The sequence below is a fragment of the Zosterops lateralis genome (genome assembly GCF_965231275.1).
Source record: "Zosterops lateralis genome assembly, chromosome: 20".
NCBI classification, from domain to species: Eukaryota; Metazoa; Chordata; class Aves; order Passeriformes; family Zosteropidae; genus Zosterops; species Zosterops lateralis.
In genome coordinates this window covers 2,283,692-2,302,222 of record NC_139780.1, presented here as the reverse complement: position 1 = coordinate 2,302,222, position 18,531 = coordinate 2,283,692, and the positions used below count along the sequence as shown (strand labels likewise).

Sequence of the window (18,531 nt, the reverse complement as noted above, 5' to 3'; positions counted from 1 at the left end):
CCATCCCAGCCAGCCCCTGCTCCTGGGTGCCTCTCCACCCTTGGGGTGGCTCTGGAGGGGATCACTCTGGATGTAGCAGGAGCCCCCCACCCTGTCAGGGACAGTGACTTGAGACAGGATCCCCAAATCCAGGTGACAGCCCTTGCGTGGCTCCGAGGGTGTGGGAGCACCACCCAGAGCTGGGCTGGGGGTGCTGGGCTGTCTCTCATTCCCAGCTCCAGGCTCATCCCCGTATCCCCCGCAGGGATCTCGGAGGAGTCCCGGGTGGAGGCTCCAGCCTTCACGGACGCCATCCGCATGTACCGGCAGTCCCGGGAGCAGTACGGCACCTGGGACATGCTCTGCGGGAACGAGACCCAGGTGAGGCCCCAGCCCCGCCCCGGGGTGGGAACGGTGTGTGCGGGGGGCTGAGCAGGCCCCCCAACATCCTCCCGCCTCCTCCGCAGGTCCTGAGCAACCTGGTGATGGAGGAGCTGCTCCCCGAGCTGAAAAACGCCATCGGGCCACGACTGAAGGGCAAAGCCCCGGAGCGGCAGCGGACCTGGATCCAGGTGTGGTCCCCACTGTCTGCCCTCCCCCTGCCCGCACAGGCCGCTCGGGGGGCTCCCCTGTTCCCTGCTGGTCCCCACTGTCTGCCCTCCCCCTGCCCGCTCGGGGGGCTCCCCAGTTCCCTGCTGGTCCCCACTGTCTGCCCTCCCCCTGCCCGCTCGGGGGGCTCCCCTGTTCCCTGCTGGTCCCCACTGTCTGCCCTCCCCCTGCCCGCTCGGGGGGCTCCCCTGTTCCCTGCTGGTCCCTGCTCTCCCCCTGCCCGCACACCCCGCTCGGGGGGCTCCCCTGTTCCCTGCTGGTCCCTGCTCTCCCCCTGCCCGCACACCCCGCTCTGGGGGCTCCCCTGTTCCCTGCTGGGCTCGGTGCCCTCCGGCTGTGCCGCCCCCTTCTCCCGGGCCCCTTCCAAAGAATCCGTCCTTTCTGCACAGTGGGTTTTTTAAAGCTCTTTCCGTGCCCCTCCCCGGGGCCTGGGGAAGCGAACTGGAGGAAGCCCAGCCCCGGAGCGCAGCCCGTCCTGGCTAAATTTAGCGAGCCATTTTTAGAGCAGCCCGGGCTAAATCCAGCCCAAAGCCTTGCGAAAGACTGAGGGCTCTTCAGAAGTGCCTGCTAAAAACCTTAAACCCCGATAGATAATTACCACCAGGCTCGTAATGGGCCACTTGAGCGGCCTGAAAACACACAAACGCTGCTTTTCCAATAGCTGCGGTGGCTGGGAAGGCCGGGGGAGGGAGCAGGGGAAGGGCTCTGCATCCTGCCAGCCCCAAAATCGCCGCCTTTGGCAGCAGAGTGAGCGTGAAGCCTCAGCCGGCGGCTCCATCCTGCTCGGGAGGGCTGGCTCTGGGCACCAGGGAGGGTGAACAGGGCAGGGAACAGAGTTCGGGGTGGTCTGGGGCTCTCCTGCTTGGAGCACCACTATCCCTGGACTGCTGCTATCCCTGAACCACCAGTATCCCCACATCTGCAGCATCCCCAGATCTGCATCATCCTCCCATCTGCATCATCCCCAGCCCTGCATGATCCCCACATCTGCCTCATCCCCATCCCTGCCTCATCCCCACATCTGCATCATCCCATCTGCAACATCTTCAGATCTGCATCATCCCCAGCCCTGCAACATCCCCCCATCTGCATCACCCCCAGCCCTGCATCATCCCCAGCCCTGCATCATCCCCAGCCCTGCAACATCCCCCCATCTGCATCATCCCCAGCCCTGCATCATCCCCAGCCCTGCATCATCCCCAGCCCTGCATCATCCCCAGCCCTGCAGCATTTCCAGCCCTGCCTGGGGCAGGTTGCCTGACACAGGCAGTGCTCACCTCTCTGCCCTTCCAGCACCCCTCAGAAGCAGTTTCTGCCCTTCAGGAGCTCCATCTCCCCCAGCTGGGGGGTCACTGCTGTGGAAACCTCTGCCAGGCCGTGGGGAAGGGTCCTGTCAGAGCACAGCTCAGTGGGTCCTGCAGCCAGCTGGGGCTGCAGGCGATGGTTGGGGGTGCAGCTGGAGGTGTGGGGGGTCTCTGACCCCCCCTCCTGTGCCCCCAGGTGTCAGATGCTGTCTATAGGATGGTCTATGAGCTGGCCAAGGCACAGTATGATGCAGCAGTGGCCAGGTGTGAGCAGGAGAGGCCGCAGCTGGAGAGCACCATCCGCACGGACATGGACCAGATCATCACCTCCAAGGAGCACCTGGCCAGCAAGATCCGAGGTACAGCCCTGCAGGGATGCACAGGGATGTGTGGCTGTGCCCACAGCTCCTGGGGTGGCTGTTCCCGGCCCCTGGCACCTTTGGGAGGTGGATGTCCTCACTGGCATTGTCCCAGGAGGTCGGGGACAAGGTGGGCAGTCCCCCCCAGGCGTGGCAGTGGGGCAGGAATGGGTTCAGCACACACCAGGGGCATTCTGCAGGAACTCCTTGTGTTGTCATCAAAGGGACAGACTCCTCCTGGAGGGGTTTGGGAGCAGGGGCAGCTCCTCCTTGCTGGGGTGGGTTTAGGATGTGACGTGAAGGGCTGGAAGGACAGGGGAGCCTCACCATCCTCACCCCTGCTCTCCCCCAGCCTTCGTGCTGCCCAAGGCAGAGGTCTGTGTCCGTAACCACGTCCAGCCCTACATCTCCTCCATCCTGGAGGCCCTGATGACCCCCACCAGCCAGGGCTTCGCCGAGGTGAGGGAGGTGTTCTTCAAGGAGGTCACTGACATGAACATGAACGTGGTCAACGAGGGCGGCCTGGACAAGCTGGTGGAGGTGAGACCTGCTGGTGCTCTTTGCCAGCCTAGGGGTGACAGGGCCACTCCTGCTGCCACCCCCAGGCTGAGAATATTCCACCCCATGTGGGGTGGAGTGTCCCTGCCCTGAGCCCGTGCAGAGGCTGAGCTTGGCTTTGTCCCCAGTACATGGAGAAGCTCTCCCACCTGGCCTTCCACCCCGTGAAGATGCAGTCGTGCTATGAGAAGATGGACCAGCTGAAGCTGGAGGGTCTGCAGCAGCGATTCGACGTCTCCAGCACGTCTGTCTTCAAGCAGAGGGCCCAGATCCACATGAGACAGGTGGGATGGGCACCAGGGTCCTCCCCTGTCCCCCTGGGCTGGGGACAGAGGTTTGGGGAGCCCAGGCTGGTCCAGCCCAGGCTGGGATGGCTGTGCTGGCTTGAGGGGTGAGTGATGGAGTCTGTTTGGCACCAGCAAGGCCAGTAAGGCAGTTCTGGGGTCTGGTCCAGCCTGACCTGGAGTGGGGTGTGGGAGGATGAGGGGGTGCAGCACCAGCCTTGAGCAACCCCATCGCACGAGAACACAAAAAGGACCACACTCACCCATCAAGTTGAGAGCAAGAAAAATAAAACCTTTTATTTTTAGATTCAGGGTTTAAATAGAGTTTGGACTTTGATCAGCGATTGGGAGGACGAGGTTGACACCCCTCAGACCCCACTGGTCAAACTGATGGTTTGATGGTCAAAGCAGTCCATCAATTTGTCCTTCCCCCGGAAGGAATGTATTTACAAAATATCATTCTTCGTTTTTCTTACAAGCGTGAAAAAACTCCAGTAGAAATAAGAAACAATCAGAAGGCTAAAAAATTAAGGCGACACAACCCCCTCTCCCTTGGTACTCAGGGTGAGGGCTGTGGATGCCATGCTGGGATGTCAGGGATTCCTCCAGAGTGAAGGCTCTTTGCCTGTTGGATATTGAGCAGGAATTGTTCCCTGGCAGGGTGTTGAGGCCCTGGCACAGGGTGCCCAGAGCAGCTGTGGCTGCCCCTGGATCCCTGGCAGTGCCCAAGGCCAGGCTGGACATTGGGGCTTGGAGCAGCCTGGGACAGTGGGAGGTGTCCCTGCCCATGGCTGGGGTGACACTGGATGAGTTTTAAAGTCCTTCCCACCCCACACCAGAGTGGGGTTCTGTGCTAAGTCTGATCTCAGTGTGGCAGTGCCCCAAGAGCCCCCTGTGCCCCCTTTGGGTACCCCCACACTGACCACCTGTCTCTGGCCACAGCAAATGGACGATGCCGTGTACACCTTCGAGACCCTCCTGCACCAGGAGCTGGGCAAGCTGCAGGGCAAGGACGACCTCTGCAAGTCCATCCAGCGCATCCTTGAGAGGGTGCTCAAGGTGAGGCAGGGGTCAAGGGCCTTTGGTGGCCTTTGGTGGCCTTTGGTGGCCTTGTTCCTTGGCCAGGGAAGAGGCGCCAGGAGTGATGTTACCTTACAAAAATCCTCTGGGGAAATACTTCTTTATATTGAGGTTTTCATGGATTTTTCTGGGGGCAGGCAAGTGGGAAATCACCTGGAGGAGCCAGGTCCCCTCTGACCACTTCTGTAAAACCCCCCAGGGTTCAGACTGGCCCCCAAACCCTCCTGCAGCCAGCAGGGGAAGAGCTGGTTCCTACCCGGGCTCATAAACACTGGGAAGCAGCTGGGGAGAGGGATGTGAGGACAGAGGGGTCTGTTCACACCTGTGCAAATGGGTTGGGGGGCAAATCTCAGGGGTCTGTGCCCATGGGCAGGGGGCTGCCAGCCCCTGGGTGACCTGGGGCACCCTCTCACCTCACAGAAATTTGACTACGATAGCAGCACCGTGAGGAAGAAGTTCTTCAGGGAGGCCCTGCTGCAGATCACCATCCCCTTCCTGCTGAAAAAGCTGGCACCCACCTGCAAGGGGGTAAGAGGGGACAGTTTGGGGTGCAGGGAAGGACTGTCCACCCATTCCCCCCCCAGCCTGCTGGGCTGAGCCACCTCTCCCCACGGCAGGAATTAGCCAAGTTCCAGGAGCTGATCTTTGAGGACTTTGCCAGCTTCATCCTGGTGGAGAACACCTACGAGGAGGTGGTGCTGCAGTCTGTGATGAAAGAGATCATGCAAGGTAGGGCCTGTGGCACCTGTGAGGACAGGGTGACCCTCTGCAGGGTGCTGGGGGCTGTGTGAGGATGGGGTGACCCTCTGCAGGGTGCTGGGGGCTGTGTGAGGACAGGGTGACCCTCTGTAGGGTGCTGGGGGGTTTCTGAGGAGGGGTGATCCCATTCAGAAGATCATCTCAGGGTTGTATGAGGTAGGGTGACCCCATGCAGGGTGCTGGGGACCCTGTAAGGAGGGGTGACCTTGTACAGGGTGCTGGGGACTCTACAAGAAAGGATGACCCCATGCAGGGTATTGCTGGGGACTCTGTAAGGAGGGGTGACACCATGCAGAGTGCTGGGGACTCTATAAGGAGGGATAACTCTGTGCAGGATGTTTTTGGGGACTCTATAAGGAGGGGTAACCCTGTGCAGGGTGCTGGACACACTAAGGAGGGATAACCCCATGCAGAATGCTGGGGACTCTGTAAGGAGGGATGACCCATGCAGGGTGTTGTTGGGGACTCCCTAAGGAGGGGTGACCCTATGCAGGGTGTTTTTGGGGACGCTATAAGGAGGGATGACCCTATGTAGGGTGCTGGGGACTCTCTAAGGAGAGATGACCCCCTGCAGGGTGTTGAGTACTCTATAAGAAGGAATGACCCTGTGCAGGGTGTTGTTGAGGACTCTGTAAGGAGGGATAACCCTGTGCAGGGTGTTGAGGACTCTATAAGGAGGGATAACCCCATGCAGGGTGTTTCTGGGGACTTTCTAAGGATGGGTGACCCTGTTCAGGGTGTTGAGGACTCTATAAGGAGGGGTGACCCCATGCAGGGTGTTTTTGGGAACTCTATAAGAAGGGATAACCCTGTGCAGAGTGCTGGACATGCTATAAGGAGGAATGACCCCATACAGGGTGTTACTGGGGACTCCCTAAGGAGGGGTGACCCTGGGCAAGGTGTTGAGGATTCTGTAAGGAGAGGTGACCGCGTACAGCGTGTTTTCGGGGACTGTATAAGGAGGGATAACCCTGTGCAGGGTGTTAAGTACTCTGTAAGGAGGGATGACCCTGTGCAGTATATTGGGGACTCTAAGGAGGGATGACCCCATGCAGGGTGTTGCTGGGGACTCTGTAAGGAGGGATGACCCTGTGCAGGGCGTTTTTGGGGACTCTATAAGAAGGAATGACCCCATGCAGGGTGTTGGGAACTCTCTAAGGAGGGATGACCCCATGCAGGGTGCTGGGGCTGCCCCAGAAGCAGCTTCCCCCCCCTGGCAGGGCCGAGCAGTGGGTGGGACACTGACCTCTCCACCCATCTCCATCCACCTCTCCCACCACCCACGGGGAGGGCTGGGCGAGGTGTCCCATCCTGGCAATTCCCCTCAACCCCCTGTTAACCCTGCCCTCCCTGTCCCCAGCCGTGAAGGAGGCGGCCGTGCAGCGCAAGCACAACCTGTACAGGGACAGCATGGTGATGCACAACAGCAATCCCAACCTGCACCTGCTGGGAGAGGGCCCTCCCATCGACTGGAGCGAGGAGTACAGCGGGCAGCCCGAGCCCGAGCCGGCGGCCGAGCGGCGCCGCAGGGCCAAGCAGGTGGTGTCGGTCATCCAGGACGACGAGGGGGCTCTGCCCTTCGGGGCCGAGGCGCTGCTGCTGCAGCCCGGCTCCCCCGAGCCTCGGGAGGCAGAGGAGGCACAGCCCGGGGCGCCCCCGAGCCCCCCGGATGCGGTGCAGGAGATCCGAGAGATGCTGGCACAGGAGAGCCTCGGGGATGGAGCTGGGGAGCGGCTGATGAACGGCACTGATGGCACGGCTGGCGGCGAGGAGGGGGCGCTGCTGGCTCAGGGGGATGTCACACAGCGAGGGCCAGCCCGGGATGGGGGACATGGTGTGGCATCACCTGTCCCTGGAGCTGAGATCCCAACTGGGACTGGGAGAGGAAAAGTCACACCAGCATCGTCACCTGTCCGTGGAGCTGAGATCCCAACTGGGACTGGCAGACGTGTCACACCAGCCTCATCACCTGTCCCCGGAGCTGAAGTCCCAGCAGGGACTGGCAGACGTGTCACACCAGCATCGTCACCTGTCCCCGGAGCCGAGGTCCCCTCGGGAGCTGGGACACGCCGGGCAGCACCAGCACCGCCTGTGCCCGGAGCTGAGGTGTCACCAGGGGGGCAGAGTGCCCCACCAGCCTCGTCACCTGTTGGAGCTGAGGTCCCAGCAGGGACTGGGAGGGAACATCCTGCACCAGCATCACCCGTTCCCAGAGCTGATGTCCCGTCAGAGGCTGAGGTGCCACATGTCACACCAAGATCATCCGTGCCAGCGTCCCCCGTGTCTGGAGCTGATGTCCCATCAGGGGCTGAGGTGCCACATGTCACACCGAGATCATCCGTGCCGGCATCACCTGTGCCCAGAGCTGAGGTCCCAGCAGGGACTGGGAGGGAACATCCTGCACCAGCATCACCAGTTCCCAGAGCTGATGTCCCATCAGAGGCTGAGGTGCCACATGTGACACCAAGATCATCCGTGCCAGCATCACCTCTGTCTGGAGCTGATGTCCCATCAGTGTCCAGCGTGCCCCATGTCACAGCAGCATCACCCGGCGGCCAGAGCCCATCCCCGGCGTGTCCCCAGAGCAGTGACAACGAGCCAGGCGAGCAGGGGCAGCCCGGGGGCAGCACGGAGAGCGGTGAGGGGGTGCAGACTGAGTTCTAGCCCCAGCCCCCTGCCATGGACTGGCCCTGGGGACACCGGGGCTGGGGAGGGGGAGAGGAGCCCCCGGGATGGAGAAGCAGCACCACGGGAGAGGGAGGGGATGGGGACACCGAGACCTTACTGCCTAAAGGGGCTGCCCACAGCCCCGGCTGGCTCGGACTGGGGATGGCCCCAGTCGGGCATGGGGCATCCCCTGCGCTCTGCTCTGTCCTTCTTCTGCCTTCTTTTCTTTTCTACTGAGGAGATGCTTTACTGAAGAGCTTTATCTGCCCCCCCCACACCAGTGCCTGGGGCTGCTGGGGGGGGCTGGCACTGGTCCTGCTGAGGGTGGGTGTGGGGGACACTCCTGGATGTCCCCAAGGTTGTCCCTGCCCCAGTCTGGGGCATTTCCTAGGAACCTGCCCACTGCCATCCCACCTGGGGTGTGCCTGGGGTCCTGCCCACTGCCATCCCACCTGGGTGTGTCCCTGGGGTCCTGCCCACTGCCATCCCACCTGGGTGTGTCCCTGGGGTCCTGCCCACTGCCATCCCACCCGGGGTGTCCCTGGGGTCCTGCCCACTGCCATCCCACCCGGGGGGGTGCTGGGGTCCTGCCCATTGCCATCCCACCCAAGGGGATTCCTGGGAGCACCAGTGGGAGCAGGGGCTGCAGGGGATGATGGAAAACAGGATGGGAAACGGGGACACAATAGGGACAGCAACACTGGAGGGCTTCAGCCACTGCTGAGGGGAGAGTGCTGGGACAGGCATGGACTGCTGGAGCCCAGACCAGGCTTAGACACCCAGGCTGGGCTCACAGCACCCAGGCTGAGCTCTTGGCCACCAGGTTCACAGCACCCAGAGCCCACCCCCAGCCCTCCTCACCCCAGGGTCTTCCAGGAGCTACTTTAAGCTCAATCTCTGGGGGAAGGTGGCTCTCAGGCCGTGTCCCAGCTGTGCTGGCAGGACTGGGATGATTCCAGGCTCAGCTCGCTGTGCAGTGGAGAGATCCCAGCCCTCCAGCTCTCCCCAGCACCTTCCATGGATGGTTCCTCCAGCTTTGCAGATTTTGGCACCCAGCTGAGCACAGAGCAGGGGTTTGCTGAGCCCCTGTGCACAGGGCTGGGGACAGGACTGCTGCAGCCCCACAGAGTGATGCCAAAAGCCCTGGAGGTGCTGCTGGGGGTCTGCAGGACTCCTGGGTGTGACACCTGGAGCAGGGACCAGCACCCCGACACCCACCTGTGCTCAGAAGGGGGGGGTGCCCAGCCTAACCCACTCAGGGGGGCCCCCAAAGTGCCTTGGGAGGCCTCCCCTCAAAGTGCCTTTCTCTGTGAACTTCAAACCTGTCTCTTCCAGGATATTTTATTAAGAAAGTTATACAAATGTTTAAAGATATGCTTATAATAATTAATAAAATGGAAAAGCTTTATTTAAAAGCCAGAGGAGACTCTCCTTATTCCTGAAACACCTCCCTGGGTAGGGCTGGGGATCCCCCAGTCCCACTGTGACCCAGGAGTGTCACATCCTGAGCCCACCCAGCAGTGACACAAGCCAGGAGCGGAGCTGAGATGATTTTATTCAAAGGGGTATTTTGTTTTATTCCTGAGGAAGCAGCAAGAGGCACCTGGAGCAGCATTTCCCCCCAGCAGCTCAGGGGTGCTCCAGGGCACAGGAGAGGGGTGGGGAGGTGGCAGAGCCCCCCCAGTGTCCCCAAAGGCACTGTGTGAAGAGGGGCTTGGTGCAGGGCAGGAGGGCACAGGGGTTCCTGTCCCCAGCTTGTCCCCTCCCCTGGCAAGTCACCGGTTCGTTCCCATTCCAGACAGGATGAAAAGCAGGGAGGGGGAGGAAATGCCAGCACGGCCCTGCTGCCATCACCCGGACAAAAGTCCCTGAGAGCCGGGGGACAGTCACCAGCCGAGGCCACTGCTGGCCATGGGGCCAGCCCCGAGGGCCCCCAGCAAGTCCTTGGGGCTCTGCGTCCCACAGAGCACAGGGGACAATGACAGACCCAGCAGAAGTGACAGCAGCGATTCCAGAGGAGCAGGAGGTGGGACACGAGTGCCACCACCCAGGGGGGCTCTAGCCCCGGCCCAGCAGGGGGTACACCATGAAATAGCCCAGAGTGGAGCCCACGATGGCCCCCAGGAAGATCCAGGCGTTGTAGGACATGACAGCCAACATCACCATATAGCCCAGCACCACCTGCACCACGTGGAACAGCGTCTGGCCCACGTGGAACCAAAACCACCTGGGGAAGGAGATGGGAAAGGCCATCAATGAGGGGCTGGGGGAGCTGGAATTGCCTCCCACCGGGAGCCTGGAGTGGCCAGAGGGAGTTTGGGGAGTAGAGAGAGGGGTGGGGGCTGCAAACAGCAGCTCAGGGGGAAATCCTGCTCCAAAATCAACCAGGCTTGGCAGTAAGAGCAGCCTTGGGAATGATGTGGGATTAAATACAAGAGGAAGAATCCAGGGCTTGGCTCCAAAGGAAGGAACTGCCATGGCCAGGCTTTTGGGGACTGAGTCACTGCTTGTGCCCATCCCCAAACCAGCAGGACCCTCCTGCACCCACAGTGGCTCCTGGAGGGGAACATGAGCCTCTGAGCACCACCCTGGACATCTCCCAGAGGATCTGGAGGGGCTGGGCTGCCCCTGGACCAACCTCCCCAGGCTGTACACACCCCCCTTCCCTGAGAGCCAACAGCTCCTGCTCACACCCCTTCTCCCCTCTGTGCTGAGCCCCCCAAGTAGGTGCCAGGGGTGTCCCTGAGGTGTCCCTGCATACCTGCTCTGTCCAGGGTTGCTGTCACCCTCCTGTGGCTCGGTCAGGGCCTCCTGGCTGAGGCTGCGGGGCAGGGCCAGCAGCGCCCGCCGCAGCAGCACCGCCTTGCCCATCTTCACGGCCTCATAGAGCACGGAGAGCAGCAGGATCACCAGCACCGAGAGCACCATCCCTGCGGGGAGACATCCCGACACTGCCCACGCACGGGGAGAGGCCGTGGGGGCGACAGGGGCACGGCAGGGCCCGCCATGGGGTGTTTGGGAATGTCCACGGGGTGTTTGTTTGGGAACGTCCACAGGGTGTTTGGGAATGTCTATGGGGTGTTTGTTTGGGAATGTCTATGGGGTGATTGGGAATGTCTCTGGGGTGATTGGGAATGTCTCTGGGGTGTTTGGGAATGTCCATGCAGTGTTTGGGAATGTCCACAGGTTGTTTGGGAATGTCTACAGGGTGTTTGTTTGGGAATGACCATGGGGTGTTTGGGAATGTCCACAGGTTGTTTGGGAATGTCCTCAGAGTGTTTGTTTGGGAATGTCCATGGGGTGTCTGGGAATGTCTATGGAGTGTTTGGGAATGTCCACAGGGTGTTTGGAAATGTCCATAAGGTGTTTGGGAATGTCCACAAGGTGTTTGGGAATGTCCACAAGGTGTTTGGGAATGTGCGTGAGGTGTTTCTTTAGGAATGTCTATGGGGTGGTTGGGAATGTCTGTGGGGTGTTTGGGAATGTCTGCAGGGTGTTTGTTTGGGAATGTCTATGGGGTGTTTGGGAATGTCTATGGGGTGTTTGGGAATGTCCACAGGGCCTGCCAAAAACTGCTCCAGGAGCTGTGGGGTTAAAGCTGTGAGGAGCCCACACAGTGAGGGGATGGATGGATGGATGGATGGATGGATGGATGGATGGATGGATGGATGGATGGACGGATGGATGGATGGAGGGATGGATGGAGGGATGGATGGATGGATGGAGGGATGGAGGGATGGATGGATGGATGGATGGATGGATGGAGGGATGGAGGGATGGATGGATGGATGGATGGATGGATGGATGGATGGATGGATGGATGGATGGAGGGATGGATGGAGGGATGGATGGATGGATGGATGGATGGATGGATGGATGGATGGAGGGATGGAGGGATGGATGGATGGACGGACGGATGGATGTCCCAGTGCTGGCAGCCTACCTGTGGGGCTGTGGACATTCCAGAAGTCAAAGAGCAGCACCACCGTGTCCGAGAAGTAGAAGGTCATCTGGAAAAGAGGCAGGGGAGAGGCAGTGCTGGGCCCCTCAGGGGGATGGGTGCCCACACCGTCAGCAGGTCCCTGCACCCCCACCTCGGGGTGCTCATCTGGGGATTCACCAAATGATACAAGTTTTTTCCCCAGTTCTGAAACAGGAAGGGGAACTTGCACAGACAATCACAGTCACGCTGGCTGGGTTGAGCCGTCCCCGTGATCTCCAGCAGGACAATTCTCACCCCCAGCAGCAGCTCCTGTGCATGTCTGGGCTGTGACAAAAAGCCAGTTTACCCCTGTGACAAAGGGATGGATCCAGGACTTCATCCACAAGGATTGTGAGGAGGGAAGGTCCCTGGGGGCTGGTGGAGGCTCCTCTTTGCCTCCCAGGGCAGAGAAACCTCCTGCACTGCCAGGACACCCAAAAACTCAACCACCAAAACATCCAGAACCACAAGTGTGACCACCCACAGATGGGGGCCAGGTCCAGGGGTGCCTCCCTGGCAGAGGAGCATCAACCCCAACACTGCCAGGACCTGCAAAGGCACCACCCCTCCTCCTTCACCCCTGGAACAGGAGGAGCAGGAATTGCTCTTGTGTAACATCAGCTGCACAGCTCATACCCAGCTGCCAGCTCTTGCTCAAAAGGTGGAATTTTGTTGGGGTTTTTTGTGCTCTCTTTGGTGAACCTCTCTCTCTCTGGGAGGTGTTTGTGGAGCTCATGGCTGCTCCTGTCCTGCATGGATCCATGTTTGGATCCCATTTGGCTGCTCTTTCCTGCCTTTTCCCAACACCAGCAGAGGTGACTGACAGGACCAGGCTCAGCCTCAGCCAGAAATACCATCCAGTTCCCTGTGGGTGCTGAGGCCACAGCCCGGCTCCAATTACAGCCCTCGGCCCTCGTTACCCAAAACACATTAGCACATCTAATTGGCTCACCCTTTTAAGCCTCCTTTGGCCACAGATTAATGATAATTAGCCTTTAAACGAAGCTATTTCTCCTTTACAACCTTCACCCACAGCTCTGCAGTGTGGTGGAAGGAGCAGGTGACTGTTTTAGGGACAGAAGAATCAGAACCATTACCTTTGGAAAAGCCCTCTAAGATCATAAAATCCAAACATTAACCCAGCACTGCCAAGGCCTCCAAGTGTCACCTCTATATGTTTTTTGAACAACTCCACCCTTCTCTGGGCAGCCTGTTCCAGAGATCCAGACAATCCCTTTGATTTCCACATGTTTTTGGGTGCCCAGAATGGGTGTGACACCAAAAAGATGCTCCTTGAGCCAACAGCTCCTCTCCTACAGTGATGCCACACAGAGATTTCTTGCTGGATGAAAACCAAGAGGGGGAAAATCCTAAAAATCCCTGCATTTTTCCCAGTAGGATGGCAGGGATGTGCCAGGCTCAGGGATGTTGTTGAGAGGGAGGGAGGGATGGATTGAGCAGGAGCCCAGGTGTGCCCAGCTCCTCCCCCGCAGGAATTCACTGCAGGAGGAAAAAAAAAAACTCTTGGGAAACTTCCCCCGTGCTCGACGTGCATTTTTTTTAAGGCCGGATCCGCTGCAGCTTTGGGGTTATTCTTAGCAAAACCAGTCGTGCCTGCACAGAGCAGTCCCAGCCTGCTGCTCCAGTCTGATCCCACATTTGGGGATAAATCTGCCTTCCTGCAGCTCCCTGACCCCACTGGCCATGGGGGTGTCCCCAAAACTGGGATCCTCCCCAGGACTGGTGTCACTGTCACCAAACCAAGGGGGCTGGGAAGCCTTAAACATCAAACAGAACCATGGAATGGGTTGGGTTGGAAGGGATCCTTCCTTAAAAGGTCCTTAAAGGTCCTCTTGTCCCATCTCCTGCCGTGGGAAGGGACAACTTCCACTATCCCCAAGTGTCCAACTCCATCCTGGACATTTCCAGGGAGATTTAAAGGAGTTCTGGGGAGATTTATGGGATTCCAGAGGGGATCCTCAGGGTTCCAGGGAGATTTTAAGGGTGTCCAGGGTGGAATTACGGGGTTCCAGGGAGATTTAAGGGGTTCCAGAGTGGATTCTTGGGGTTTCAAGGACATTTAAGGGATTCCAGAGTGGATTCTCAGGGTTCCAGGGACATTTAAGGGGTTCAGGAGTGGATTCTTGGGGTTTCAGGGACATTTAAGGGGTTCCAGAGTGGATTCTCAGGGTTCCAGGGAGGATTCATGGGGTTCCAAGGGGGAGATTCATGTGGTTCCCAAGGTGGGATTATGGGCTTTCAGAGATATTTAAAGGTATCCAGGGTGGAATCACAGGGTTCCACGGGGATTAATGGAGTTCCAGGGGGGATTTTTGGGGTTCCAGGAGGTATTTAAGGGTATCCAGGGTGGGATCACAGAGTTCCAGGGAGGAATCTCAGGGTTCCAGGGTGGAATCTCAGGGTTCCAGGGTGGAATCATGGGGTTCTGGGGTGGAATCACAGGGTTCCAGAGATTTAAGGGTATCCAGGGTGGAATCCCAGGGTTCCAGGGGGGGATTTTTGGGGTCCCAGAGATATTTAAGGGGATCCAGGGTGAATTCACAGGTTCCCAGGGGGAATCCCAGGGTTCCAGGGTGGAATCACGGGGTTCCAGGGGGGATTCACGGAGTTCTAGGGGGATTTCCGGGGTTCCAGGGGGGATTTCCGGGGTTCCAGGGGGATTCGCGAGGTTCCAAGGGGGATTTACGGCGTTCCAGGGGGGATTTCCAGGGTTCCAGGACGGTCTCCCTGTACCAGCCGTGCCCGTCCCGTCCCGGGGCTCACCTGCATGGCGGCGGTGCCGGTCCCCGCCGGCTCTGTTGTTGTCGCTGTCCCGGCTCTGTCGCTGTCGCTGTCCCGGTTCCGTGGCTGTTGTTGTTCCTGTCGCTGCTGTCGCGGCGGTGTCGTTGCTGGTGTCGCCGCGCGGGGCTCCCCGGGATCTGTAGTGCGGGCGGGGGGGGCGGGGCCGGCCCTGGGCCCTCCTCCCGCATCCCCATCCGCCCTGGGGACGGGCACTGCTGCTCCCTCCGTGCTCAGCATCCCCGGGACAGCCGGTCCTGTCCCTCCGTGCTCAGCATCCCTGGGACAGCCAGTCCTGTCCCTCCGTGCTCAGCATCCCTGGGACAGCCAGTCCTGTCCCTCCGTGCTCAGCATCCCTGGGACAGCCAGTCCTGCCCTGGGGACAGCCAGTCCTGCCCTGGGGACAGCCGGTCCTGTCCCTCCGTGCTCAGCATCCCCGGGACAGCCAGTCCTGCCCTGGGGACAGCCGGTCCTGTCCCTCCGTGCTCAGCATCCCCGGGACAGCCAGTCCTGCCCTGGGGACAGCCGGTCCTGTCCCTCCGTGTTCAGCATCCCTGGGACAGCCAGTCCTGCCCTGGGGACAGCCAGTTCTGCCCTGGGGACAGCCGGTCCTGCCCTGGGGACAGCCAGTGCCGCCCTGGGGACAGCCGGTCCTGCCCTGGGGACAGCCGGTCCTGTCCCTCCGTGCTCAGCATCCCCGGGGACAGCCAGTCCTGGTCCCTCCGCACTCCCAGGTTTCGCTTTCCCTTTCTTTCCCGGCTCCAGCCGCCTTCCCCCCGCCCCATCCCGCTCCCATAGATGATCTAAAGAGCTCAAGGTGGTTTTTTTTGTTTTTGGTTTTTGTTGTTGTTGTTGTTGTTTTGTTTTGTTTTGTTTTGTTTTGTTTTGTTTTTGTTTTTGTTTTTGTTTTTGTTTTTGTTTTTTCCCTCTGCTGGTCCCTGGTGGTACCCAGAGTTTGCACCTTAAAGATGCCGGAAGGTTTTTGGGGGTTGTTCACCTGGAGAGGAGAAAGCTACAGAGAGAGTTCAGAGCCCCCTCCAGGGCCTAAAGGGGGACAAGGGATGGAGGGACAGGACACAGGGAATGGCTTCAGGCAGGGCTGGATGGGAGATTGGGCAGGAATTGTTCCCTGGGAGGGGTTGGAATGGAATTCCCAGAGCAGCTGTGGCTGCCCCTGGATCCCTGGGATGGACATTGGGGCTGGAGCAGTCTGGGACAGTGGGGGGTGACCCTGGGACAGTGGGAGGTATCCCTGGGACAGTGGGAGGTGACCCTGGGACAGTGGGAGGTGACCCTGGGACAGTGGGGGGTGTCCCTGGGACAGTGGGGGGTGTCCCTGGGACAGTGGGGGGTGACCCTGGGACAGTGGGGGGTGTCCCTGGGACAGTGGGAGGTGTCTTCAGGGGTGACACTGGGTGGTCTCTAAGTTCTATTCCAACCCAAACCATTTAGGATTCTGTGATTTTATTTTCCTTACAGACAGGCAGGACAAAGGGGAACTTTAATTCCAGCTGTGACTAGAAGCACAGAGATGTTTGTTCCATGCTGGGACATCCCAACCATCCCCATCACACCTGGGACAGGGAGTGCTGAGCTGCCCCTGCCTCAGTTTCCCCAGGTGCCAGCAGCTGCAGATGCCCACAAGACTAAAATGTCTCTCACTGAGATGGAGACTCAAAACCGAGGCAAGATTTGGGGGAAATGAACATTTTCACCCTTTTGCAGCACTCGGTGCCTGGCTGGGATGGAGGTGCTGGAGCAGCACCAACTGAGCTCTCCCAGCCCAGTCCTGGGGAATCAATGCTCCAACCATTTGTGCATTTGACCCTGGCAAAAAAAAGCCCCTTTTTTTTCCCCTTTCCCCAAGCTGCCACTGGTTTTACTCTTCTTCTTCTTTTTTTTTTTTTTTTTTTTTTTTTTTTTTCTTTACAGACAGTTCCCAGCAATTATAATTACACGGTACTCCCCCAAGCAGTCATTAAATCAGCACCTTCTCATATATAATATATACATATATAATATATATATATATAATTTATAGAAAAAAATGACTTCTGTAAACAATATTCCTCTACTCCAGCAGGAAGTGGAGTAACACAACTCCAAGCACGGAGCTCAGAGAGAAATGTCAGCTCTGTGGGGACCTTGTGCCACCCCCAGGCTCCACCTGTCCCCGTTGGGGTGGCTCCTGGGTGGGGACAGAACCGGCTGGCTCGGTTTGGGTGGCACCACTTTCAGCTGAAGCAAACTGGTCCCACTGTGAAGCCGAAGTGGAGCGAGGCGTCGCCGTCGTGGAACACGGCCAGGTCCCGCAGGGGCAGCAGCCACAGCTCCTCCGTGCTGAACTGGAAGATGGTGTCAGCGATGGAGGACTCGTTGTCCAGCTGAAATGACCACCAAGGGACAGCTGAGTGGCACCAAACCCCTAAAGCTGCACCCAGGCTCCATCCCCAGCCTGTCCTGGCTTTTCCAGGGTCGTGACCTCCCCCATGGATGTGTCTCCATCCCATGTCATATCCCAACTCCAGGAAGCTCCTTGGGCTCAGGGTTTGATGTTCTCCATCCTCATCCCACCATGTGCATCCTCATCCACCCTGTCCATCCCAAACTGAGGGGGTTCAAACACTCTCTAAAAGCCTCTCCTGGCTTTTCCAGGCACGCAGGCAGCTCAGGGCCGGGCTCACCAGGCAGCCCTGCAGGCTGGCCGCATAGCTGTGATCTCGGGAGTCGGCCAGGAAGCGGATTTCCCTGTCGGGATGGGGCTGGCCACGCTGCAGGGCCGGTCGGCAGGAGTAGGAGACTTTCTGCGAGGCGCGGTGGCTGTGCAGGCGCAGGAAGCGGAGCTGCACCGGGCTGGCCCCCGCGTATTCCAGCTGCAGGGACAGCGGGAGACAAAGCCAGGAACAGGGGGAGACTAAACCCAGGCAGTGTCCACCCCCCTGCACCTCGCAGAGGTGTCACATCCAGGGGACCTGGGTGCTGTCCCACCACTGCAGGGGACACTTGGAGACCCCCCGACCTGTGTCCCCTTGGCTGTTCCACTCACCAGGAAGCCCCCGGGCAGGGTGCTGAACCACTCAAAGGTGTTCTCAGAGCTGTAAGTGCTCAGCCAAGCCTTGATGGGGATCTGGGGGTAGAGGGGACAATTGTCACGCTGTCCCTGACAGGACAAGGAGCCAGCACAGAGCCTGTTGTGTGTGCGGCCTGTCCCTGCAGCCTGGCACACACCGTGACCAGGATCCTCACTGCAGAGTGGTCAGCAGTGCCCTGCCAGGGCAGTGGGAGGGACTGGTCACCGCAGTGAGGGAATGGTCACTACAGGGAGAGAATGGTCACTAGAGCAAGGGACTGGTCACCACAGTGAGGGAATGGTCACTGCAGCAAAAAACTGGTCACTACAGTGAGGGACTGGTCACTACAGGGAGAGAATGGTCACTGCAGCAAGGGAATGGTCACTGCAGCAAGAGACTGGTCACTACAGTGAGGAATTGGAGACCACAGCAAGGGACCGGTCACCACAGCAAGGGACTGGTCACCCTGTCCCTCTCCAGCCCCACCAGCCCTTGTCCCCATTCCCCCCAAAGGGTCCCTGGGGGCTGAAGCTGCCCCATAAAAGCCAGGCTGACCTGGTTGTGGACGGGGGCTATGCAGGTCTCCCCCCCAGCTGTGAAGTTGCAGAAGGCCAGCAGAGCATCCTGGGGACAGCCCTGGTTGGGGTCGATGTAGTAGTGCCCTGGAGGGGGGAGAGGACAGCCCCTGGCACCAGGTTTGGCACAGGGAAGGTGCCACACTGTGCCATCCCCCCCACAGCTGGTGGCCTGGCTGCCAGCCCATTAATCTCACAAGGCCCATCTGAGCTCACCCCCCAAAATCCTTATTCCCCCTTTATTTCAAAGAGCTGCCTGCCCTTCCACAGGCTCTGGGCCAGGTCTAGGGGTGCCCCCCATGCCCCTGATACCATCAGGCAGGCCGGGGTGAGCCAGCAGCAGCTCCTTGCAGGTGGTGGCCGGGTTGGTTTTGGTGCCATTGGGATGCTCCACGAGGGCCTGGAGCTCCCGGCTCAGCGTGTCCAGCAGAGCCCAGACCAGGGTGTAATTCAGGTGGTTGGAGGAATAAATGAGGTGCTGAAAAGAAAAAGGAAGGGATATCAC

At 59.4% G+C, this 18,531-nt stretch overlaps 3 protein-coding genes across 3 annotated transcripts in view; 1 reads left to right on the top strand and 2 right to left on the bottom strand.

Moving 5' to 3' along the window:
- LOC310917538 (protein Niban 2-like) overlaps positions 1 to 9,018 on the top strand; it is a 33,349-nt gene extending 24,331 nt beyond the window's left edge. The window contains exons 6-15 of the mRNA XM_083875880.1: positions 245 to 360; positions 447 to 551; positions 2,089 to 2,251; positions 2,604 to 2,791; positions 2,938 to 3,093; positions 4,036 to 4,152; positions 4,594 to 4,701; positions 4,791 to 4,902; positions 6,293 to 8,402; positions 8,438 to 9,018. Coding sequence (XP_083732006.1) covers positions 245 to 360; positions 447 to 551; positions 2,089 to 2,251; positions 2,604 to 2,791; positions 2,938 to 3,093; positions 4,036 to 4,152; positions 4,594 to 4,701; positions 4,791 to 4,902; positions 6,293 to 7,596 — 2,369 coding nt within the window. The 3' untranslated portion in view covers positions 7,597 to 8,402; positions 8,438 to 9,018. The remainder of the gene's footprint in view (positions 1 to 244; positions 361 to 446; positions 552 to 2,088; positions 2,252 to 2,603; positions 2,792 to 2,937; positions 3,094 to 4,035; positions 4,153 to 4,593; positions 4,702 to 4,790; positions 4,903 to 6,292; positions 8,403 to 8,437) is intronic.
- A 129-nt stretch (positions 9,019 to 9,147) lies between these two features.
- On the bottom strand, positions 9,148 to 14,482 carry SLC31A2 (solute carrier family 31 member 2). The gene is made up of 4 exons (XM_083875881.1): positions 14,366 to 14,482; positions 11,543 to 11,609; positions 10,361 to 10,529; positions 9,148 to 9,826 (listed from the first exon to the last, which is right to left on the bottom strand). Exons 1-4 carry the CDS (start codon positions 14,369 to 14,371, stop codon positions 9,658 to 9,660), a joined length of 411 nt encoding a protein of 136 aa, XP_083732007.1. The 5' UTR covers positions 14,372 to 14,482; the 3' UTR covers positions 9,148 to 9,657.
- A 2,132-nt stretch (positions 14,483 to 16,614) lies between these two features.
- LOC310917489 (uncharacterized protein) overlaps positions 16,615 to 18,531 on the bottom strand; it is a gene marked incomplete at both ends in the record, with an annotated part of 83,875 nt that continues 81,958 nt past the window's right edge. The window contains 5 exons of the mRNA XM_083875786.1: positions 16,615 to 16,764; positions 17,065 to 17,253; positions 17,427 to 17,507; positions 18,007 to 18,113; positions 18,339 to 18,504. Coding sequence (XP_083731912.1) covers positions 16,615 to 16,764; positions 17,065 to 17,253; positions 17,427 to 17,507; positions 18,007 to 18,113; positions 18,339 to 18,504 — 693 coding nt within the window. The remainder of the gene's footprint in view (positions 16,765 to 17,064; positions 17,254 to 17,426; positions 17,508 to 18,006; positions 18,114 to 18,338; positions 18,505 to 18,531) is intronic.

Coding starts and splice junctions, on each gene's coding strand:
- SLC31A2 (XM_083875881.1), bottom strand. Junction 10,530..11,542: donor GAATGTCCACAGCCCCACAG/GTAGGCTGCCAG, acceptor GTCTCCCCGCAG/GGATGGTGCTCTCGGTGCTG. Junction 9,827..10,360: donor AGCAACCCTGGACAGAGCAG/GTATGCAGGGAC, acceptor CTCCTTCCCCAG/GTGGTTTTGGTTCCACGTGG.